Genomic DNA, 23,280 nt, shown 5'->3' on the forward strand with positions numbered 1-23,280 from the left:
GGAATTGATTAAGTAGGACTGTTTCCGAGGCGAAGCTTCACAACCAATGAATATAGAAAAGCGTCGAAAATAGTTTTATATGGAGTAGAACTTATCCTATAGAGCTAGATAAGGAAAATCTGGGAATATAGAAGGGATGAACTCGTGGAAGGACAACCGACTATTCATACAGGCAGGTCAGTCCTCAAAAGGAAGTCCCGGCAGCAGTACTGCCTCTAATGTATCAATTAGAAGCAACCATTTACAGAATGACGACAAGACATATGAAGCGAACAATCTATTTCCTACTGGAGGCCAAACTGATCTATGTATACACGCTATAATTAAAACGGAACCCGCTAAAGCTCATCCTTATCCCAGCCAGAAGAAGTCTCATCCTCTTCATCCTCATTAGGGTACGATTCATTGTCCCTTTCTTCCTCCTCCGCCTGCTGCTGCTTTTTAGCAGCAACTCGCTTCGACAAGCCCGCAATCTCATCGTCATATTCTGTCCACTCAGGTACCTGCCTCCTGGCACGATCCAACTTCGGCTCCTTCGTCATAGGGTTATTGCACAGGTCAATTGTACGAGCCTGCGACTGCGACTCATCCGAGCACCAAGTCTCACACCACAGCCACTCCTGCGGCAGACTCTTGATCGGGATGTGATGTTGCATGTGGTTCGGCAGATCCTGGTCCAGGTTGCTCAAACTCTCCGGATCAGCTGACAGCATCTGGTACTGTCCACGGAGGCGATCGCCGGCGGCGATGGCACGGAAGCGGTTCAGGTCGACGACGTAAAGTGCGGAGATGTGGTAGGGCTGGCCGCGGAGGAAGTTCTTCCAGTACCCCTGCTTCCAGAAGCGGAAGCCTTCCATCTCGTGGCGGGAGTCGCACATGGGGGTAAAGCCGTAAGGAGCACCTTCGAGGTCGAGGCTGACGAGGTCGTACATGTCTGTGCGGACTATCTGGTCGGCATCAACGAAGATGACTTTGTCGAGGTCGAGAGGGAAGAGAACGTCCAGAAAGAGGATCTTGTAGCCCCAAATTTCACGCTGCTTTTCTTTCTGGGCCCGGAGCCAGTGTGGCCATTTGTACGTGACCATTTCGTAGGAGAAGTTATACTCCTTCGCAAGGTGGGGCAGGAAGGACTTAAAGGAAGGAGAGAGGAATTGTTCGATGAACCAGAATTTCACGCTGTGGTTGGTGTTGCGCATCACTGAGACCATCATAATGTTGAGCATGCGCTCGTAGAGGTGTCCACTGGCGACGGAGAAGATGTTAATGTCAGCCTGCTTGCCGCTGGTACTGCCTTTGGTGCCGACTCCGACGCTGGATAGGATGCCAGAGGCGAAGTTGAAACCCTTATTCATGTAGTCCATCGCCGAACCTGGTCTGGGGTTGGTTTCGAGGACGTCTTCGGTCTCGTAGCCCTTCTTGCGGGAGACACGCGGGAAAAGGGTGCGACCTTGGAAGGAAAGGAGGGCCACTTCATTGTTTTCGTCGCCGGGCTGGGGGTTGTAGCCTAGGCCGCCTACACTGTCGAGAGTGAAGATACGTTCGCTACGGCCCGGTTTGAGGTTAATGTTCCACAGTCCAGGTTGGGCTTTGAACTGGAAGTATCCGAGGTTGGCCATGATGATGGTATCCGAGAAGTGAGGGTTGTTCTCCGTTCCAAGGACAAGCTGGACTCCTCTAGGCGGGGACTTCGTGGTCATATCACGAGAGTGACCCTCGATCAAGATGTGTTCCAATGCGTAGATTGCATCAACATTCGAGCCCTCCTTGACGGAACTGAGCTTTATGTTGTCAAGATCGTGGATAGAGTCCTTGGGAGCCACAAGCCACGAAGAGGGAACGTCCATGCCCAGGGTGAGCAGTGCTTCAACAGGGACGCCCGAGAAGGAAGCAGTGGGCCGGGAAACCGAGCCGTCTTCCTCGAACGACGGCTCCGAATCGAGAACATAACGATAGAAGCGCTTGGTAGGAAGCTCTTTAATCTCCTCGCGGGGATTTAGGACCAACCTAACTCTGACACTTGCCAGCTCGGACAGTACCTTCAAAATCGGGAGCCACTTCTGAGCGACTTCGGATGTAGGATCAATGGATGCGACAATGGTTATCGCTGGATCCTCGGAATTGGAAACAGTGATAGCCGAACGCGCGTCGTTCCATCGGTTGAACAAATACAACCGGATGTCAGAAGTTGACTCGTAGATGCCCTCTGGCACATCCGAAATCGTAGAAAGCGTGGTAAGTGAGGTAAGCTTGGCAAAGTCTACCGGATCAGAAAGCTTCTCGTCGAATTCAAGTGCTTTGACCGCCTTTGCTACCGGAGTAATTCGCTTTTGCTTCTCATAAACCAGTAGCTGGTCGAAGTCCTCTGAGGTCAGTGAGGTGTCTTCTGCAATAGGTCCGACGACCCTTCCGTTGACGATAAGTGCCCTTTCGCCCGGAGCGAGTCCAAGCTCTTGTATTACAGCTCGCTGAGCCTCCCAGAAGTGTGCCGCATCCTCAACTTCCTCATCTGCTGGCGAGGCGTAAGACGCGATCGCCTCCAAAAGCTGACTGGCATCTACCTCTTTGTCACCGTTGAACAGACGGCGAACGGCGACAGACCGAGATGCTGGGGGCGCCTCGAGCTTTGGATTGTGGAGGAAAAGCATCTCAACTTCACCATGTGTCTTCCGGCTCTCGAGGGCCGCACTAAGTAGCTCGTAACCCGATTCATCATCAAAGTTGCCAACAATGATGGCATGGGCACTCTCCAAGGCATTGCTTTCATCTAGCGCTATACGTGGAATCTGGCTGAAGAGCTTCCCTTGGGAGTCCGCAATCTGCACCAAGTCCACAGCCCGGATCTCTTTCGGGTCTTCTGGAACGATCGCCGGGTTGCGTCGGTCAAAAGCCTGTGAAAGAAACAGCTCTGGCAGCCAAGTATCTTCATCGACCTCGGCATCAGCAATCTTTTGCTGAATGAGCTGGGTATCTCTGCTGATCTTTGTGCTCATTTCCTGCGCCCATTTATCATTGCGGGTGACAGGGATACCGTTAACAAAAGCATGTGATGGCTCGTGCTTCATGCCTAGACGGTTTAAATACGCAGTTGTTTTTGACACCGTTGCGTCAAATACACCATTATTCAAGACTTCATCTAAAGATAGAGACACCTTCTCAGGACGAGGATTCCGGTCCTGAGTTGCAGCCTGGAAGCAAGCCTTATCCGGAGAAGCCAACTTGTTTTTGGATGCCGACTGCTCCAATCAGTGACTGACAATCAATAGCGGATTTGGGTAGGGCATATTGGCTCTTACTGCTTCGAGGTAATCCATAAAACTGGCCAGACCAAAAGTCTCTTGAAGGTAATGAGCAACCTTGAGCTGAGCAATTGCTCCGTCCGAGAACGTAACCGGAATCAAACCAAATCTGACGGGAATCTTGTTCTTCACAAAGACCTGAATCGTCTTGACGACAATATCAGCATCTTCAGTGCTCGTCAAGTCGACAGGGAAGACAATATTGTTGGAATCGCGGCGCACTGCTGGAAGCTGGCCTGGGTACGTGCGTTGCATAAACTACGAGACATTAGCATTCCCACAATAAAAGATCGTGGATGCACCTACTCCTGCAAGTTCGCTGGGCCATGATTCATAGCGTGCATCCTTTTCGAGATTGTTCAACCACATGATAACACCACCTCCCTCAATGTCATCACGGTAGTTGTAACGCTGAGGGCCATCCCGGGCCAAGGCCTCTCCAAGTAGAGGGTGTGACAACAGTTCTACAGCATCTGTAGCGGAAAGGCCTAAGTTGCGGAACTTCTCGATCAACTTTCTTTCACGACGCAAGTGGTCCAGGAGAGTGAATGCATCCACTTGTCGAGGTTCAATCTGAACTCCATTGATCCAAAGCACGTTAAGCCCTGGCGGAAGCATACGCAATCTGCTAGACCGAATATCTTGCAACAATTCAGTGGAAACGTTGTGAGCCGCAACACGTGCAGAGTACTTGGGGAAATCCTGTGACAGCTTCACGAGTGTGTCAAACGGGTCATCGCTGTCCAACACATAGCCTACCGTGTTCAGCCCAAGCCGCGAAACTTCTGAGGATGACAGGGGTCTCAGGTCGTCCAAATCATCCTCCGTCGCGTCAGACTTTCCGGACTCAATGCTGCCGGTCCCTCTTTCTTCCGCATCTCTATCATCAATCACAATGTAGTCCGTCCGCTTCAACGCCAGCTCGACCCCGTATCCAGACACAAAAACAGGGCGAGGAGTCCAATGTTGGGGAGGCCTATATCGTACGCGATACGAGACTTGTCCTTCTTTTGCCATAGCACTCAGTGACTGGTGGAATTCCTTGAACATCGGGGTCGCTATATCCGCGTACAGAATCGCTGGAGGCAGAGAGGGATCACCGAAGACACGATCGAAAGGGAGTTCTCGTGGATCACTACAGTCGGAGCTGTTAGCCAACCAACAGTGCACGCAAAGTTGAGATTACCACTCACTCAGAACCTTCAACATCCTGTTGAGCACGTTCCATAGTAGACGAGCAGTATTGCTTTCCTTCCGAGTGCACCCAAACAGGACAGACCGCATCCTGCGCGGCCATCAAGGAATGTTGAACCGAAGCATTATAGAACTGGTAGTGAGCCGTGATCCGCGGACTGGCAGATCTCATCGCCAGCGACAACTTGAAAGACGAGAGACTTTCGGGGGTCCGTAAGTGTCCATCCTCACGCACAACTTCCAGAAAGCGGTCATATAGGTCCTTATCCGTAACAGCGTCGTCGAAAGTACCGTCGGCGATCCGATCGAGTAATGGGAAGTATGAGGTAGAGTTCTCCTCTGCGGCGGATTCTCTATAACAAAATCAGCCCAAGAAGCAAGAATAGTCGACTAGGTCTGTACGAGTTCCGCTTACAGAAGCTCTATCAGATAAGGTGGGGAATCAAACGAAGCTTGGAGAGCAACATTGACTGACGGACTGGCGCGTCCCTGGATAGCCAGCAGACCGGCAATCAATACAGATGCAAGTCGCCATGAGGCGACATTTCCCAGTCCAGATACCATCGTCCCAGTCCACCACAGGAATGATACCCTAGAGCTGATGGCAGCGGTGTTGACTAGCTAGCTGTTCCCGATAAGCTAGCTAGCAAGCACTCATAACGGGCGGCGGATAGGCTCGAGGCGATCAATGGCAACGATGTAATTTCCAGATCAGTATGATCAATATATAAACCAATTAGACATTTAAAATGCCCAGTCGAGCTTGCACAAGAAGTTCCTCCGAGTTGTTGAGCCAAGAGAGCAGCGCTTATGAGTCTGGGGGCATTTGGCCACATCGCGGGATGGGCGAGCTGCTACGGTCGGCGCAGCGGCCAAAAACGCCGAACTTCCGCGCTTTAGCTGCAATGGCCCATCAGTCGGCAACTGCTGTCACAGCATGTTACTGGGTCCTTTATGAGAGTATGAAGGCATATAGCAGTTCCCCAGAGTCGATAGAGGCTACGCGGGTGTCTACAGGTCCAAATTCGCAGTGTTCTCTCCCTATTGTGTTGCCTGGGGTTGTTCCCGGATGGCTAAGACTATGCAGATTGGTATAACTTTCATTGTTGTCTGGCTAGTGAACAGCAAGATTCGCTAATAGAAACAGCATCGTAATCATTTATGTCAGTCAGTAATCGTATCAAAATGTGTCAGCACTTTTGTCTTTCCAGCTTTTGTGCTTTTTCTCGCCATCTGGCGTTCAATCGCTTCAAGATAACCACCATATGCGCCAGTCTTGTATGCAAACCCAACTGCAATATGAAAACAAAATCAAAACAGAAAAAAGCTGGTAGAAACCTGATGCACCTTAAATCCCGCGTCCAGACTCCCAAATAAATCCAGTGTTGAAGCATCCAGGCTTGTGTTGATTCTCGCCTTTGCTTCTCCCTGTTAGGAGAAACGAAAGACAGTTGAAAATATTGAAGAAAGAAAGTTAGAGAAAGACAAGAAGTGAAAGTTAGCACCAGGCTATACAACACTTCAGTTCCAACTCATGCGGTGTCCTTGCTGAGCTGCTTCACGTGGGCCTTTCTGCGGTTGGAAGCCTCCCACAGAAGCCGCCTTCTTTTCTGCTCATCCACCTCGAACAGTGAATTGTCTTCGGTAGAGCGGCCACCAGTAGTGTCAGGCCGAACACCGAGGGCGCTAGTGGATCTCATCTTTTTAAGATTCCTCGCCTTACCGGCATCACCCAACTTGCGAATCTCGCGGGCCAGCCGCTCAAGCGTCGACCCCGACTTGTGGTTGTGCCCCTTAGGAGAGGGAGGAGGGGGGAGGGGCTTCTCTAGAAGGTCATCCATGCTCTTGCTGCACTCGACAGGCGAGGAAGGAAGCTTCTCCCCCGTATCAAAGCTGATGCCCGAATCGACTTTGCGGCCTTTGTGAGCCCGAGGCTGAGACTCGATACCCTCATCCATGCCAGCCGGGCTAGACACCGTTGTGCATTCGTCAATCATTTCATTGGCCGCCCGGAGATACTTGTCTAGGGCTTCTCTGATCAATGGCCAACCATTGTCTGATCCCTTTGGAGCACCCTGAGCGATCACTTTTGTGAGAACCTCTGGACCGTTGACCTCGACGGCTGCGATATACCGGAAAAACCCATCCCGCTGTGACTTAAGAATCTGCGGGGTGAGGTGCGAAGTGGGAGAAACGGTTGCCTCTGTGACTGGGGGGAAAAGTGTGTTGAGCATGGCGATACAGTTGGCTTTGTTAAAGGGCTCCATCAACATCTCGTTGATCAACGTCTAGTCAAGTAAGTTAGCCTGGAATAAGTCTTGTGAAGTAGCGGCAGGTATGCTTACCCAGCGACGCAGACCAACGTATATCTGAGTGTAAAGAGCTTCCACTCGGCGGCCCTGAACAGTAACAGTTTCAAGCCAAGTCAAAGCGCCCGGGTTCTTTTTCGCCAGCTGGGCCTTCTCCTTCACATCATTAGGCTCCACTTTTAGCCGTTGCAGCGCGTCTGCAACCTCTTTCCGGCGACGGGTTTCAAAGTCCTTGAGGTAGTCCAGGGCAGTCAATGCCTGGGGGAAATCAACCTCTTCCAACTCAGGGGTGAAGCAACGACGCAGGAATGAGGTGACGAAAGTTGGGGGAAGCGAGCAAGGCTGTGAAGGCAACCGCGAAATCTGATGAGTCAATTGAGCTCGGAAATCAGCGGCAGGGTCCAACGAGTCCTGGGAAGTCGACGAATTGGTGGGGCGATGAAAGGCCGTTTCGGGAGCACGAGTACCAGGCGCCGGTTGTCTCGTGGGATTGCAGTTCAGCGAGTACATGGTGCGCAATGGGATCTCATAGGTACCAGGGTAGCGGAGGCAATGGTCAAAGATCCAGGTAAGGCCAGAGCCATCAGGGGCATCCAGAGGTTCCTCGACACGCGTCATTTTTGATGAAATTGACGGAGATGGTAACGAAAGTCAAGAGTGAAGAATGACAAGGTCAGCTGGTTAACAGGGACCTATGGAAAGACCGGGATATAAAAACCAATCTGGGATAACAAGCGGACTAGGTCCAGTCGGGGAAAAGCGAAGCCAGGGGAATTGTGTGTGCGACGTGATAAGACGTGCAGGAGATCAAAATGGGCAGGAGTTACTTGCAATGACGGCTGGCATCAGCTGCGTGTAACCTGTCCTCCCATAGCACGGATATGCGCCTTAAGAATCAAGCTGGGAAACGACAAGAAGGGCCCTTGGCTAGGGAGAGCAGGAGCGCTTATCCCTTTCCTTCTCGGTGTGAGGGGGGGCAAACGTTCCTGCGGAAGTGCCTCGGTTGGATCAGCCCGGCAGGGTGTCAGTTCGATCCGCCGGTGGAGTAGTGGTATCTTTTTTAAGTTTCTTTGTGAACGGCTTGAGTGATTGGTTATTTTCCAGTTTTGGAAAACGAAACAGCTAAGGAGAAGCGAAGGATCGGTTTAGAAGGGTGGAAAGGCCTCGAGGACGCAGATACTAGATGTATGTATTCGAGTCACACAGAGGCAATAGTACCCGGATAAGGTTGCTTTCAAAGCAAACAAGATGGGCGAATCACGATGATGGAAATGAAGGCGATAAACAGGTAGAACTTTGTAGATAGTTCTCCTTATTCGTGTTGGTTCCTTTGTATTTTGTTTTCGATGTATCAGAGAGCAATAAAGAACCAAGCTGGCGGTTTGACGTTAGCCAGCAATAGTTTCCAATGATGATCTAAGTGGAGAAACGATTGTGGAGAGAACGAGTGAGACACAACAAGGGCGACGAAGGAGGTGCCGACCGATGAGACGTGATGTTGGAAGTGAGAAGAAGGGGGAAAGGGAAAGTGAGATGTCTAGAACAAAGGATAACGAGCGGGGATAGCGAGAAATCAGATACTTTAAGAAAAAGATCACGAACAGGAACAGGAACAGGGACCAGCCGAGTGTTTTGTGTGGAGGAAGAGGGGGAAGGGAAGGGGAGGTGGATAGCTGTTAGTCAGACGTGAATGGCGCGGACGGCCCAAGTGAAGTTAGCAACTCCGATTTGTCTCGACCACACGCCGTTCTGGACTTTGGCCGCACCCACTTTCTCTTCCTTCTCTCTTCCGCCGGCCTCCATCCCAGCTCCTTCTTCGGCCACTCAAGTGCTGCCGTCCATTCCGGTTTAACTCCACGATCGATCGGCTTCATCCCGGTTCCATGGATGTCACCCGTCCTGGTGAGCTCCAGTCCGTCCTTCCAACCGTTTCGCTTGCCAATCATCGCCCGCTAGTCTAACGGTAGACGAGATTGTTTGTTTACTAGCATCTACGCACCAGTCTAGTTAGTATATCTATGTGGGAGAGCAGCTATAACCCGCTGGCTGCTCTTTGCTAACCGTCAACAACAATGTACTTTCTGAGGGTGGATAAGCAGCAAGAAGCGTCAGGGAAAGAAAAAAAAAAAAAAGAAAGGCCCCTCTCAATTGCAAAACAAATCCACATTTTGTGCGCAGCTGATTTATTTTTACGCCTGCCTACTCGCCACAGGCCGCATAAGGGGATATGCACGGAGGATGCATCGTTGACCAGCCAGACTTCCGCGTAAGAGCTTCCGGGCTCCAGCAGGCAGGATTTAGTCCGCTCGGAGGACAAACTCCTTCGTGGTCGGCACGAACTAACCTCCCAAGAGGGCTTAGGGCGCCGATAAATGGAGCCAAATAGACGGCGGACTTTCGAAATTCAAAATTGAGCCCTGGCGTCCTTTCTGGTGGCTGTGGGGGGTTTTCTTCGCTCGGTCTCGATCTTTTGGCCGCACCAGGCAATAAAATTTTGCAGGTCGTGCGCGCCTCCTTCGTAATTCTTGTCAGATGGTTGATTGATCGATTGCTGAATTACTTGATCCATCATACCATGCCAAATTGGTACCATTGAACGTGCGACACTCGATGGAGACTGAAGACGACGAATCCCACGGTCCAAAACCTCGGTTCTACCGGGCTGTCAATTGGGGGCGTGTCAGTCAAGGAGGGTCCGCCAGTGACTCTTGGAACCGTCCGTGTGGGTCTCGAGTCAGGACACGCAATCTATCTCAGGACGTCCACCCACGGAACCACCAGGCAATGAACAGATTAGCGAAATGAGGCAACTATTGACACTCGGATCTCTCGCTGGGTAATAAATAGCATCGCCAGTGCGTCATACCTGAGGCTCGGTTTGACATTGCGTACCTGGTTCTACGTACAGTCGTACACATCAGAAACTTAAAGGAAACGACGACGCCAGTGCGAGTGGGATGTGTTCACTCTCCTCTTTCTAAGACATTTAATATGGTTTTACCTGAAACAGACTAACACGAGTGCGACTCCTACGTCGTTCATAGACAACGCCTATACCTGAGCATACGAAGTGTAATCATGAGCTCCCTGCCAACGTTGCGGTGCGATTCTGGCTCTCAGTTGGTCAATTAATGGTCGGAGAATGTACAATTCAGGCCAGTATGGATATTTGCATGTGCACATACACGTACGTTCGCCTCAGCTCCCAACGACACTATATTTTGAGCCACAGTAGAATGGATATCCACAAATCACTGGGAAATGTATGGATAAACATTGGTCCTGTTGCTTTTCCTTCTGTGAGCAGGAAAGGCAAGATTGTCGCGAAAGAAAGAAAACCTCCTATTGATTGGCCACTGCCAATTCGGCGATCAATTAAAGGGCCTGATCCTGCATGCAGGACTGTGGGATGTGATCTACCACCTTGCCCACGAGGGGAGTAATTCCATCCAGGATGTTGGGCGCAAAAGCACGAAACATTTACGGAACATTGTACCCAAGTACCCAAGGGGGAAATGGAAACGAGTAAGATCGCCAAAAAATAATAACAGTCTATAACTGCCGGTGATCCAGACGCCTTGCCTATCCCTTTTTTGCCGGAGCGTCCGGGAACGACCGCAGTGCCGGAGATCGTCTTCTGCCAGTCCATCTGAGACAAGCAACTGATAAACCCGCCCCTTATTGCCGGGATACGGCGATCAGTCAACCATGATTTCATAGCAGAGGCTAATTGGCACTAGTGATCAGCTCTGTCACAAGGGGTAAATCAGTGCCTGTCCAACCACGGTGAACGGGAATACGGAGTACATACAGTAATCAGCCATGCTACGGTGAGCCTGTCAGCGCCTTTTGCGGACAATTTCTTCAGGTGCTGCATTTGGTGCAGGCATCACGAACCATCCTGTCCGATGTGGGATTGCCTGCAGTAGCTTTCCGAGGATGAGTGTAAGGCGACGCAGCTAAGTTTCGCGGAGTTTCTATTGTCCAGCCATTGGACGCTTGATGGGCCAGAGATCGCTGCACCTGTACACCCACCGAGGAGTACAAGGTCAATAGGTCTTTGGGTAAGGTAGTGCCTGTACACGGTACCTGGCTTCATCCTTGTCCGGGGACAAGCATTTGGAATGGAGGTCAGACGTTCGACCTTTTTCTGTGCAACATCTACACCTCCATAATGAATGGCAAGCTGAACCTCGCTGAATGGCAACCAGCGAATACCCTTATAAGTGGTGATTGAATAAGTGGCATCTCCGCGACACATACTTCTTGGCTTACATCTGCAAAGAGATTGCAACGAAGTGCCGCATCCGTGGCCCTTGGGCAATCTCAATGAGGAAAAGCAGAAGGTCGACACTTCTTTGTTACTTGGATAGGAGAGTAATCAACTAATCAACTAGTCTGCAGCATCATGAATGCGCTGCAATCTCTTCCGACGGTTTGCCACATAGTAGCCCACCGAAATTTCTAGTACATTGTATCTCCTCGGCTTTACAGCTGCACAATCTCTCTTAAATAATACTCCCTTAAACCGATTGCGGACACGCATCATGTGCAAATGAAAAAGAAGCAATATGTTGTGTAAGATTTGGAAGAATATTAAACCTATATTTGACGAACCGGAAATACTATCGGGTACCAGATTATCGTAGTGCAGGATCTATGCATCTGGTGTAGCCACCCACATTCGTAGAAGCTCAATTTCCCTCGAAAGAAGTGGCTAACATAAGATTCGACAGTACGAGAGAATGCATTGTTAGGAGACCGGTGTTTCTCGCTATTGGTGAGATGCAATCATCAGTACTGCGTAATCAGCTCTGGAATGTAGATGAAACCTGACGGTCACCATCGGAGTTCTAATCATCAGTCCACTGCAACTTCTGTCAAAACATTTTTTATAAATTGGTCTTACTTGCAATTTACTTTTTCCCTTCTCGGTGAGATAATATGTTAGTAATTGTTTCAATATTCAAAGTTGAATGTAACACAAGAAGACATAGATCAGCTGAGACTGATCGAGCTGCATGTGATATTCTCATGCTTACATACAGGCTAGATTGAGTTTGTTTTTATTGCAAGATCCTTCCTTCCTTTCTTCGGGGTTCGGTGATATGATGTCTTGATATATGGATTGTCTCATTCAACTTGGTACGTTTTTCCAGCATCGATGTTCTTTGGAATATATTCCAGGTATACCTATACTTACCCCAGGTCCTATACTGACGTGATTGTTTATATTGCTGTCAGATTTACTACTACTCGTTGAGACTTATGTGAGTCATGCACTATATCACTGTAATGCAGACAGAAGGAACCCAGCATATGGCAACAAGAGTAGTGGGATTGTGTTCTGTGATTTACATTGTTTCGAATATAAAAAAACATTATGCGAAATATGTACAATGCAGATCTCCTCTTGCTGTGTAGCGCCCCTCAAGCATGTGTTAGCAGGACAGGTACTAAGTAAGTGGTCGATCTTGGATAGTGCGTCTATACACTCGTTCATATGTGTTCAAATATATATTGTGGCATTCACTACTTTCTGGATACATCGAATATGATTTGAGCGAATTGTACTAGTTGTTGAAGTGCCAGATTATGTTCAAATCTCAGTCATGGGCATAATAAAACTGATCGGTACTTCTAGTACTCTCTACTATTATATATTTTGAGGGAGACTGGCTTCAATCCGTGAATTTCATCCGGCGTACTAGGTTAGTTGTGTTCAGTTCCATCCCGTCGACAGAATTATATATTCCATTGAATATGCATTGAAGCGATTTGATTTGCATATACGAAGGGAAAACGAGATATCATAATTATTTCAATTTGCGTGTTCGTTAGTTGCTACATGCGCTATGGCGCTATGGTTATAGTGCAACTTGTTTTGCGTTTCCGGATTGTATCTAACACTCATTAGTGGTAGTTATGACAGGAAACGAAAAAGCCATTGATAACAGACAATTCTAGCCTCCCACGGCGAAATAAACAAACGGAGGAATGAACGAATCCCGAATGGACGGAATCTGGCCGGAAGCTTCATCCAATCCGCCTTCAATCAGTGCGGGGGTGACATGCAGCTCTTCATGGACAGTTCATCGACTCGGCCCGCCGTTGCACTCTCACACATGCTCCGCTTACCCAAATCCAGACGGTTGAACGAGTAGGATTGTATTAACACCCAATCTCTCGATAAGATCCTGTCGCGCAGCGTGTTGACTGGGCCCAAAGGGAGTTCCCTACATAAGGCGGACCACCGACCCAAATACACAGACCACCGACAGCGACCGAGTCTATCGTTTCACCTTTCACATCTAATCTTGCATTCATCGAGAGACAATGTCACTTCACCCTCTTGACCCCGCTACCGCGGTCGAGATCGAACAGGCTACCACCTTGGTCAAAGACGCTTATCCTGGGATTCCCCTGCACTTCAAGGCCGGTGGTCTGCAGGAGCCACCCAAGGCGGCTCTGCTCGAATTTCTGGACGCTGAACACAATAATAAACCCCTACCTTTTCTCCCAAGATGTATATTCCTCAACTGGTACATTAAAAGAACACCTCGGCTCTTCGAAGCAGTGGTAGATGTAACCAATGGCACCTTCGTTCACCATGCTGAGCTTCCCCGAGACTTCCATGGTCCAGGCGACCGAGCGGAGATGAACGAAGTGGCCCAGGCTGTCATGGCTGATCCTGCAGTACAAGCGGAGATTAAGCGTCTGCAGATTGACGATACTACGGTGGTCCTCGACCCATGGGACTATGGTGTGGATGGCGAGGATACACAGACGAGGCATGCTCAGGTGTTCATGTACATGAGGAACCCGGCAAACAACGATCCAGACTCCAATCACTACAGCTTTCCGCTAGACTTTATGGTTACTGTTGACTTGTGTGCCATGAAGGTGAAAAATATCATCCGGCTTCCTCTTGGGGCCGATGAGAGCGTGACACAAGGTTCCAGCGTGCCTCATCGCCGTACGGCTCCAGAGGAGCCTGAATATGACCACCGTCTGCAGAAGACCCCTCCGCGAATGACATTAAAGCCATACCAGGTGGTTCAGCCCGAGGGCGCCTCTTTTACTGTCAAGGGTCACCTTGTCGAGTGGGAGAAATGGCGATTCCGAGTTGGTTTCAACTGGCGCGAAGGTATTAATATACCCTTGACTAGAGAGTTGTATTCTGATCATAGACAGGATTAACGCTGCATGACCTCTCCTTTGACGGTAAAAGCAATTTCTACCGTCTATCACTCGCTGAGATGTTCGTTCCGTATGGTGATCCGCGCAATCCCATCTACCGTAAGGCTGCGTTTGACCTAGGAAATGTGGGTGCAGGTGTGACAGCCAACAACCTTGAGCGTAAGAATTTCACTCCCTTTTCTCAATGTTGATGCTAACATCTATTAGTTGGCTGCGACTGCCTCGGTATGATCAAGTACATAGACGGCCACGTCGTTTCAGTGGACGGAAATGCATCTCCCCGACCTAATGCAATCTGTATCCACGAAATCGACAACGGGATCCAATGGAAGCACACAAACCACCGTACCGGTAAAGCAACGGTAGTACGCAAGCGTCAATTGGTCCTCCAGACTATCATTACAGTGGCCAATTACGAATACATCTTCATGTGGTACTTTGACCAGTCTGGTGAAATCACCTTCGAGACCAGAGCAACTGGGATCCTCTCCACTCAGCCTATTGGCAAAGACGTCGTGGTCCCGTGGGGAACCCGGGTAGCAGATGGTGTCATGGCCCCGTACCACCAGCATTTATTTAGCCTTCGTATTGATCCTGCGATTGGCGGTGTGCACAATAGCTTTGCTTCCACAGATTCTGTGGCCATGCCATGGGACGATCAACTCAATCCCCTTGGTACAGGCTATGTGACGGAGCAGAAGATTCTGGACCGAGCAGGTCATGTCGAAGACGATGTCAGTAAAGGCCGAGTCTTCCAGATACTCAATGAGAACATCGAGAACCCGGTCTCGGGTACTCCGCTGGGGTATAAACTCGTTCCTCATAGGTCCCAGGTAAGGTCCTCCCTATCCACCGTCCCAGAATCAGCAGCAGATTTGAAGAACCAGGTATCAAGAACACGAAATACATATTACCTGGGCACAGCATAAGGTGGTGACACTAATCCCAATTACCGAATACAGATGCTCCTAGCCAAACCCGGCTCCTGGCATTGGCGGCGGTCTGAATTCGCCGAGCACTCAATCTGGGTCACCCGGTATCACGATGACCAGCTCTTCCCGGCAGGAAAATACACAAACCAGTCGCTGGGTGGCACAGGGATCAAGTCCTGGGTTGAGTCCCGCGAGAATGTCCGCAACCAGGATATTGTCATCTGGCATACTTACGGTCTTACACACAATCCCCGTGTGGAGGACTTCCCAGTTATGCCGGCAGAAATTGTTCAGGTGCATCTGAAGCCTTACAATTTTTGTCTGTTCAATCCGACGAATGACGTACCTCCATCTAACCAGCAGGCGAATCAGAGTGTCGAGTATAAGGCTCCAGAGCCGGTGGGGTCTGTGTGCTGCAAGAGTAATTTGTAGGAGATTTTAATTCGCTTGTTTCATCGAAATGTGGAGGTTCGATCACACAGATGATCAATCTGGACCTATAATAGCATGCGGGTTGTTTTGGAGCTCAGATCTGTTAGTAAAACCAGTTGGACAAGTCATCCACATGTGGAGGTCTGAAACTTGGAGTATGCCTAGAGGTATCGCCGACAAGGAGGTCAAATCCGTGGATATCAAATGACGCACATAGAGCTATGTGAGCATATGAGCAGGTCAGAAAGAATTCTTGAGACGTTCTTGTTGATCATCATGTTTCCTTTGTCCCAATTACCATAGCTCATCGCGTATGATCAGTGATTTATCCTGTGTCTGTCCATCATTGAAACTGTTCACAAGATCGGCATGCTGCTACTGAGCTTAAATACTCTAACAATAGAACAATGGTGTCATTAGCAGCAGCGGGGTTAATTCACACCTTCCCCAGCAAAAAAGGGGCCGGCAAAAACCGACAGACATTGGGAATGTAACGAGGGCGAGACTCCAGAAGAGTGGCGACGTCAACAACACCTCCTGGGCACTAGTCTACAATGAGCCAATGGGCGATGGAGCTCGAGGCAAACAAGGTTATAACTCTGGATTTGTTTGTGACGAATCCTTGGGTGACTGCAGTGGATGATACAACGTCGGTGGATTGTTTACTCCCCGAAGGCCTCGAAGCACGTGGCTGGAGGGGGTTTTTGCGACGCAGTCTCTTCCCTTTCTCGCCCCTGCAGTCTCTGTCTCAACTGGGCACTGATCATTGTGGGCTGTGACGCCATTGCCCCCCGCTCATGGCGGGGCAGTCAGACTCTGTCGATAAGCTACTCTCTCTTCATAGTAGATGCGTCAGTGAAGCTGATCTGGCTAGTGCACTTCGAATCTACGACGAGAGACTTTCGGGGCCAGAGAAACAGGCCATGAGAGCAAGAGAAACACTTACTTAGCATACCATTCAGCATCGAAATGTTGGATTACTAGCAAATCAGTGGCAAAGGGATGGAATTATCTTTCATCATGAGCTTCTCCGGTCATGATGCTATTGATTTCACGATCAATGACGGTATCCCCATGAATCATGGTGGAGAAGACTAGTGTTTCAACGCACAACGCTTCATCACTCATTACCTAAGATACCAACGGACGATATGAGAGGCGGAATGTGCTGCCGCTGGAACCTGTCGCGGGGCTTGGATGCTTTGGGGGACCTAGACGTGACCGGGAACAAACCAGGGCACAGGAACTTATCTGACTCGAGAAAAGGTACTTACGCTGTGACTTACGCTGTGACGGCGAGTCAACATGCAAATGGAAAGCCTGGGAAGGGGGATGACGGGCTTGATCCTACCAAGGGAATGGTTATGTCGATCCATGAACTCGAGAATTCCAGAGTGACTAAGTGGCCACCCTGGCTGAGAGCCACCCCGAGCAAGACCGTCTCAGCAGGGAGAAAAGAGGGAGCGACGCCGCGTGGCATTCCAGGCCCTACTAGGACTGCAATGTTTAGGTTATGACTGACGTTGTGACTTGGAGTCCAGCGACAGACAGGCCAGGATTACGTGTTTCATCCATGGTCGAGCTTCTTCTCTCCCCACGGGTTGACGAATCTTAATTCCAGCATACGACGGCTTTGGCCTACTCCTTCCTATTTGGGTATTTTGCTGCGATTTTCTATGTCTCAACAAGTGCAGGGAATTCAGTATATAATGCATCGTATCGCCCACACTGCAATCCAGATCACCAGTCAAATGCATTCATCTGATACACTTTTGTTCAATTCAAAGACCATCCGTCTCCACAGCCCCTCAACACCATGTCTGCAGTTGCAGAATTCCTCCACCTGCCCACGACGGTAGTCCGTCGGGCACCCCGCCTCAGTGCGGGCATCTCTCAACTCACAAACCGACCGGCCATGCCAGGAAAGCTGGCAGCCATTTCCCACGGCAAGCTGCAACGTGAAGCTGCATCTCAAACTCCCGATCTTCGCCGCTGCCTAGGCCACCACAACATCCTCATCCGCTGCGTAAAAGCGGCGCAAGAAGACAATGCTCGAGTCATGAAAGAGACCTACGAAGATGATCCAGATCTGGCGCCCACAAGCGAAGAGTCAGAATTTCCGCCCATCCGGACGCAGATCACCAACGCTGTCAAGACTATGGTGCGAAGCCGGCGCACTACCACAGCAGACAAACCCTCAGATGATGGACTGGTGCGTGTGGAAGCACATGGCCCAGAAACGACTATACGGTCGAAACGACGTGGAGTTCTTGCAACGATGTTAGGACTGAAAGGCAAAGGAATATTTCGGAATTCGCAGACGAGAGATAATCTACGAATGCATTCGGCTTTTTGATGGTATATTGGTGCATGGTGTACCGGGGCTACATATTTTGGGATGGAGTTATGATCTGATTTGAGAGCGTTTACGAGACATAATGATGTGACGACTGTTATGACATGCTACGATGAATACGTGGCTTATGAAGTTATCTAAGACTTAGCATATACAATCAACTATCATACCCACAGAACACTGGCAGATGTAGGCATTACGGCTAGACGAGACTTGTAACCGACCCTGCAGGCATCCTGCCCATTACAGATGCTACTTTTCATAAACGGAACTACATGCTGATACTGGTTAATGGCAGCACGTGAGTGTCTCCACAGGTGACCGACCATCTACTGAGAGTTCAAAGGATGACCTTGATCGACTACAAATGCAGGCCATGTCTCTTGCCTGTCAGGAACCCACCAACTTTATATTCTAGGCTTAAGATAAGTTAAATTGATTGGCTTTTACCCAAAATTATCTCCTTCTCTTTGATTTCCACGGCGAATTGCTTTGTCATCCGCCTAGGAAATAGTTAACTAACTACTCAACTACATTTTCCCTAAAGGAACCATGCATATCGGGCCCACTTAGATCGGTCGCCCAGTGAGGTCTGGAAATATGACTACCATGCACCTTTATGGGATTCCGACGTGGCTTGCATAAAGTGTTGCGGCCCAAATTTCCGCAGATCCTTAAGGTTGTTATAAACTACGAAGGCTCATGCTAGAAGCATTTTGGTTTACACTTCCAATGTAGCTGGTGAGGTATCCTCACATCCTTTTCAACTGAACAAAGAGACCTTCGAAATCCCCACTCTATACAAGATAATATGACGAGAACACTTGAGTGTGGGTCCCCATCACGAGCCACTCAGATAATGCCGCAATATTGTGAGTTCAGAAAGCCCCTGTCGGAGCTTAATGGGGCAACGCTCGATTTGTCAAAGTTGGTTGCGAAACGATTCCGCTTCCTAGTCATTGACTCGTTACTCAACGACCAAGTCTTGGAAATCAATTCCTTCTTGACTCTATCAGCCAACGAGAACCAATTTGCGACGATTTCTTACCCATGGCAGGGCCTGACTCCTCTCGCGCCCCCATCACTTGGCCAATTCTCAGTCAAAGGTGCCGAAAGTGGCGGGTCAATCAGTGTAAATGTCTTGAGGACATGCTGCCGGGCTGCGAGACAATATCGTCATAGCATAGGGCCTTGTAACCTGTTGTGGATAGACCGCTTGTGTATAAAGCAGCAGGATAAAGAAGACAAAAATTGGCAAATTCGGCATATGTTCGATATCTACAGGAGTTGTGCCGTGTGCCTGGTTCTTCCTGGTGGCCTGGGAAGACTAATCGATCCGACAGAGCGATCAACATGGGCTCAGCGAGCTTGGACGTTACAGGAAGCGATTGCTCCACCAGTTGTGCTGGTTGTGTTTCAATGGAAATTTCCGGACTGGTACGGCGGTAGTAACTGCGAACCTGTCGGAACAATAGAGCCATTCCATTCGGGTGCGTTATCATTGCAGGGTTTAGTTGTAGCGGTCCGCAAAGGGTTCTGGGTGAAGTTAAAATTGCGTCGCCCCGGGGACCCTGGGTACGATGTAGTGCAAGAAGAACTTTCACGACTACGCGGAATTGACTGCATATCATTCAGTGAGGGCTCTCTATCAAGGCCCGGCCCGTCTCGATTTGAAGGCATGTTGAATGGTACGTTGTTTCTTATCTTCGAATTATCCTACTGACATGTAAGTTAGAATTCTCGGATCATGGGGAAGACAGGATTGAGATCCGCTTTCGAATGCAGACCATTACAAGGGATCAGGCATACCTTCTTTGGCTTACCTCAGAGGCATCAAAGCCAAATGACTTGGGTGAAGTTAACAGCGACAAACTACAAGTGGCTCTGTGGAAGGCAACATGGATACGAAGCTCTTCTCGGCCAGTTGACATGGTATTTAGTATCATGGGACTGTTCGGCGTGAGCCTAGATCCCAGCAAATTTCATCGGGATGACCGGGTGGGAGCAACACTGGCCCTCGCCTCGGCTGCGCTGCAGAAAGGTAGTACTGCTGCATGGCTTGGGGCATATCTCGAGTTAAGTCCATGTCCCTTCATGTCTAGCTTTCCCTCAATTCCAAACACTTCGGAAAGTGGCGGCTGCACTATTCAAACAGCAACCGGTTTGACGAATATCGAAGAACTGGTGAATGCGATGAACATAATATTGCCGGCACGCTCAGCTACGCTCGATACTCAAGGCTATTTGCATCTCAAAAGCCAGGCATTCCCCCTCGTTCGAAGTGAGGAAGGTTCAAGCTCATCTGCAAATCACATACCTGCTCAAGATGGGGCATGGGTCCTCGATTCTTCAAATACAGAACACAGTCGGTATTATGCAATCACAATCGGCAGAAGAGCATGGATTGTACCGGGTGCGGAGCCTTGCTTGCGATTCGCAGATCCCATTGTGCTGATTATCGTTGAACGGCATTCCACGAAACCCGACTTATTCCACAGAATATCCCATGCCAGTGTCACAGAGGACTTTATTGCAAACTGGGGGGAGTATGAATTTGCTATTGGGGGTCCAAACAAATTTGGCTCGTAACCAGTAGTCATTGGAAAGACACCCAGGATTTCTCCATATTCAGGCCCCATTTCAAAAAAATTTTTTTCTTTTTTTTAAAAAAAGAGATCTCATTTGGCTATTCGTGAGTTTCTTATAGTATATTTTGATGGTATTTTTATACCTACAAGTAACACCCTAACACCCCAACAGCAGCCCTGTGGTGCATAGCATGCCCCTCAGCTGCATTTTCCTTCCAGCAGGAATCACGCTGCCTTCGGGGGAGAGTATGGGCTGGTTGTATTCTATTTTTGATTGAATCAACGTTAAGCAGTGAAGTATTTAGATGTATATGAGAGAAATAATGATAGAACTATCGCGTTCTATAGTTTCTCTTCCTTAAGGGAAACTTTCTGTGGTTTTATAAGACTCAATTCTGGATTAATCTGTCAGTACAAAATTATACAAAGCTGAGATTTTGACTGTTGAAGCTCCTACAAAATCTATGCTCTAGATTGCGCATTTGAGAAGAGTGACTATTAAGTATCACTATCGTCGGGGATATTTAGTGTGCAGAATCCCCACCAGCGCAAGTACTCTTTCAATTCTCCCAACGCAAACCAAGAGAATCAAATCCCACCACAACAAAACGCACGACTGTCATGACAATAAGTGGAGAAAGAAAATTCCCCTTTCAAACCCACCCCACCTAACTAAACAAAATTCTCCGTTAGCAGCAACAACAGCAACAATGACATGCCTATTCTCCCGCCAGTAACCAAGTGGGGATGCCCGGTGCCTTTTAGCATCACTCACGCCCAAATCTGCCCAATAACAACCCACCATCAACAACCGCCAACACATCAAGCTTATACCGGGATCTCCACCCAAACCACCAGATGAAACATGGCACCTGGAATGGACTGCATTGGGTTTCAAGCACCTCCGGCTTGATGTGTTGTCGTGTCATTGGCCCAGGGGAAATCATCATGGGGTGGACAGCTCATAGGGTGTGAGTTGATGTCTTACTCACTCACTGAGTGAATAATGCATTGCTGGAGGGGAGGTAAGAAGAGGAATGCAGGGCTGGGTAGGTATATCCTGCGTGTTCCCCCCTGTTGCTGCATCATTAGAATCTGTAGTGAATTTTCTCCGTTACTTTGGTCCGGTCGTGTTAGCAACTATCGTGCTGCTGCTTGACTGTTTGACTTGATCCCATACTTCGACATTCTGGAGGTCATCTTTCAATACTATTTCTCGGCTGAAGAAGAAGAAGAAGACAACGAGGAAGAAGAAGATCTGAGCGTCAGTGTTAGTATTAGTTGGGATAAGTCTACTGCTGCTACTGCAAGTACAGCTTCATCCACAGCTACAGACATGGTCGCCGGCGGCAACACCAGCAACATGTCTGCTAGATATACTCCCAACGTGAAGCCCGAGTTCGACGACGATCTCGAGGAGTATGAGCAGCCCGAGCTATCGTGAGTACCACCCTCCTCCACCTATCACAACCACCTAGAACTAACCATACGTCATCTACACCGCACAGCCCCTACGAAACCCGCCTCGTAATCGTCCTCCTCGGCCCCAGCGAACGCAAATTCTCCATCCCAGAATACTACCTCAAGCAATCCCCCGTCTTCGCCGACATCCTAAGCACCTACCCGAACTTCATCACCCGAACAACCCCCTGCATCGCCCTTCCAGACATCGACGACGACATCACCCACACAATCGTCCACTATCTCCACACGGGCACGTACCAAACCCTCCGCCACAGCGGCGACTGGACCAAAACCGAGTACCGACGCAGCGTGCTCGCCTACGCCGCGGCATCCAAGTACGAGCTGAGCAGCCTACTAACTCTATCCAAGAAATACATGCAAAAGCTCGACAAAGACCTCTCCATCTTCGACGTCCTCAGCGTGGCCAGAAAAGCCATCACCAAAGTCCCCGACTGGGACCAGTGGTTCTTCAGCGTGTATATACGGAGCCGTCTCGCCGCGGCGTTCGATGAAGATGAAGATCTCTTCGAGAGCCCGCGGTTCCAGTACCTCCTTGGCGCGGAGCCCGGGTTCGTGACGTGCTTGGTGCAGGCCATGGTAGCTATTTACGAGGCGAAGTTGTCGGAGCTGAAGCAGTATCCTAGGATAAATGGGTACCATCATCACAATGACCAGGACGAGAATCGCAGGGAAGAGCGAGATCATGAGATCAGTAATGGTGGATACATGGAACCCACACCTACCAGCCCCGGACGAAACTACAACAAAGCGGTGATCTTCATCGAGGAGACCATGTCAGACGGACAACCGTCAGAGGGCGGCGCCCCCTCGGATGCAGGATACCCGGACTCAATCCAAGACGAGCACCCCCTCACTACCACAAGAGAACACATGGAGGCTTTCCCCGAATTAACAGACGACGTATACGTCCCCGAAGCGCAACAACAGGAAGAGCGCTACGCCCCGACTGAAGAGACGATTGTCGAGGAGCCCAGCCCCGAGCCTGAGACGAAGTCGCACGCGCTAGAGAAAGACATTGTCACTGAGCGGTGGGGCGCATGGCGCAACTGGGCGAACAAGGATAGGGACTGGTACAGGAACGACATGCATGATGGAGCGACGCCGGAGAAGCCTACTGCTGTTCCTGAGCCGCCGCCGGCGGTCGAAGATCCTGTTCCGGAGTACCCTGAGATGCAGCGGTCTGTGACGGAGGAGACTGCCGCGACTGAGAATGTTCCTCCGGCTGAGAATGTCAATGTCAATGGGAAGAAGCTGGGGAAGAAGAGCCGTAAGAAGAAGATGCGGGCGCTGTTTTCCTCTGCTGAGGAGCCGAAAGCTGAGTTGCAGGCTGCGTACTGATTAGGAGTTGGGGTGGAGTAGGGGGATATAGTAAGACTGTACAAAAGCTATGGCGTTTGGGATTTGGTTTAGTAGAATGCCGTCAATGATGATACTCTCTTAATGTGACATACGAGATTGAATGATGATGATTGGGAATACAATGGGAAT

The 23,280-nt window shown here is 49.6% G+C and overlaps 6 protein-coding genes across 6 annotated transcripts; 4 read left to right on the forward strand and 2 right to left on the reverse strand.

Annotated features, from left to right (window-relative positions):
* Window positions 1-316: 316 nt before the first annotated feature.
* On the reverse strand, window positions 317-5,054 carry BO79DRAFT_189333 (putative UDP-glucose:glycoprotein glucosyltransferase; the record flags this gene model as incomplete). Its single annotated transcript, XM_025680649.1, has 5 exons — window positions 317-3,233; window positions 3,294-3,554; window positions 3,603-4,431; window positions 4,490-4,843; window positions 4,906-5,054. 5 exons carry the CDS (start codon window positions 5,052-5,054, stop codon window positions 339-341), a joined length of 4,488 nt encoding a protein of 1,495 aa, XP_025543269.1. The 3' UTR covers window positions 317-338.
* Window positions 5,055-5,944: 890 nt separating this feature from the next.
* BO79DRAFT_64904 (uncharacterized protein) lies at window positions 5,945-7,548 on the reverse strand. Its single transcript, XM_025689550.1, has 2 exons — window positions 6,836-7,548; window positions 5,945-6,778 (listed from the first exon to the last, which is right to left on the reverse strand). Exons 1-2 carry the CDS (start codon window positions 7,415-7,417, stop codon window positions 6,023-6,025), a joined length of 1,338 nt encoding a protein of 445 aa, XP_025543270.1. The 5' UTR covers window positions 7,418-7,548; the 3' UTR covers window positions 5,945-6,022.
* A 5,508-nt stretch (window positions 7,549-13,056) lies between these two features.
* BO79DRAFT_243384 (copper amine oxidase) lies at window positions 13,057-15,726 on the forward strand. Its single transcript, XM_025685280.1, has 4 exons — window positions 13,057-13,946; window positions 13,994-14,158; window positions 14,207-14,832; window positions 14,962-15,726. The coding sequence occupies exons 1-4, from the start codon at window positions 13,136-13,138 to the stop codon at window positions 15,361-15,363; spliced, it is 2,004 nt and encodes a 667-aa protein (XP_025543271.1). The 5' UTR covers window positions 13,057-13,135; the 3' UTR covers window positions 15,364-15,726.
* Window positions 15,727-17,179: 1,453 nt separating this feature from the next.
* On the forward strand, window positions 17,180-17,719 carry BO79DRAFT_285364 (uncharacterized protein; the record flags this gene model as incomplete). Its single annotated transcript, XM_025688346.1, has 1 exon — window positions 17,180-17,719. The coding sequence occupies one exon, from the start codon at window positions 17,180-17,182 to the stop codon at window positions 17,717-17,719; it is 540 nt and encodes a 179-aa protein (XP_025543272.1).
* A 1,267-nt stretch (window positions 17,720-18,986) lies between these two features.
* BO79DRAFT_277226 (uncharacterized protein) lies at window positions 18,987-20,308 on the forward strand (the record flags this gene model as incomplete). Its single annotated transcript, XM_025687807.1, has 2 exons — window positions 18,987-19,209; window positions 19,455-20,308. 2 exons carry the CDS (start codon window positions 18,987-18,989, stop codon window positions 20,306-20,308), a joined length of 1,077 nt encoding a protein of 358 aa, XP_025543273.1.
* Window positions 20,309-21,255: 947 nt separating this feature from the next.
* BO79DRAFT_243386 (uncharacterized protein) lies at window positions 21,256-23,130 on the forward strand (the record flags this gene model as incomplete). The annotated part of the gene is made up of 3 exons (XM_025685281.1): window positions 21,256-21,276; window positions 21,503-21,747; window positions 21,816-23,130. 3 exons carry the CDS (start codon window positions 21,256-21,258, stop codon window positions 23,128-23,130), a joined length of 1,581 nt encoding a protein of 526 aa, XP_025543274.1.
* Window positions 23,131-23,280: the final 150 nt, after the last annotated feature.

This window comes from Aspergillus costaricaensis (genome assembly GCF_003184835.1).
Source record: "Aspergillus costaricaensis CBS 115574 unplaced genomic scaffold BO79scaffold_5, whole genome shotgun sequence".
NCBI lineage: Eukaryota > Fungi > Ascomycota > Eurotiomycetes > Eurotiales > Aspergillaceae > Aspergillus > Aspergillus costaricensis.

What these genes read in the sequence shown, in the direction of transcription:
- BO79DRAFT_243384 (XM_025685280.1), top strand. Translation starts at nt 13,136, where the DNA reads ATGTCACTTCACCCTCTTGACCCCGCTACCGCGGTCGAGATCGAACAG. An exon ending in TGGTTTCAACTGGCGCGAAG is followed by an intron (nt 13,947 to 13,993) that starts GTATTAATATAC and finishes GATCATAGACAG; the next exon opens with GATTAACGCTGCATGACCTC. An exon ending in TCGTTCCTCATAGGTCCCAG is followed by an intron (nt 14,833 to 14,961) that starts GTAAGGTCCTCC and finishes TACCGAATACAG; the next exon opens with ATGCTCCTAGCCAAACCCGG.
- BO79DRAFT_64904 (XM_025689550.1), bottom strand. Translation starts at nt 7,417, where the DNA reads ATGACGCGTGTCGAGGAACCTCTGGATGCCCCTGATGGCTCTGGCCTT. An exon ending in ACGTTGGTCTGCGTCGCTGG is followed by an intron (nt 6,779 to 6,835) that starts GTAAGCATACCT and finishes TTACTTGACTAG; the next exon opens with ACGTTGATCAACGAGATGTT.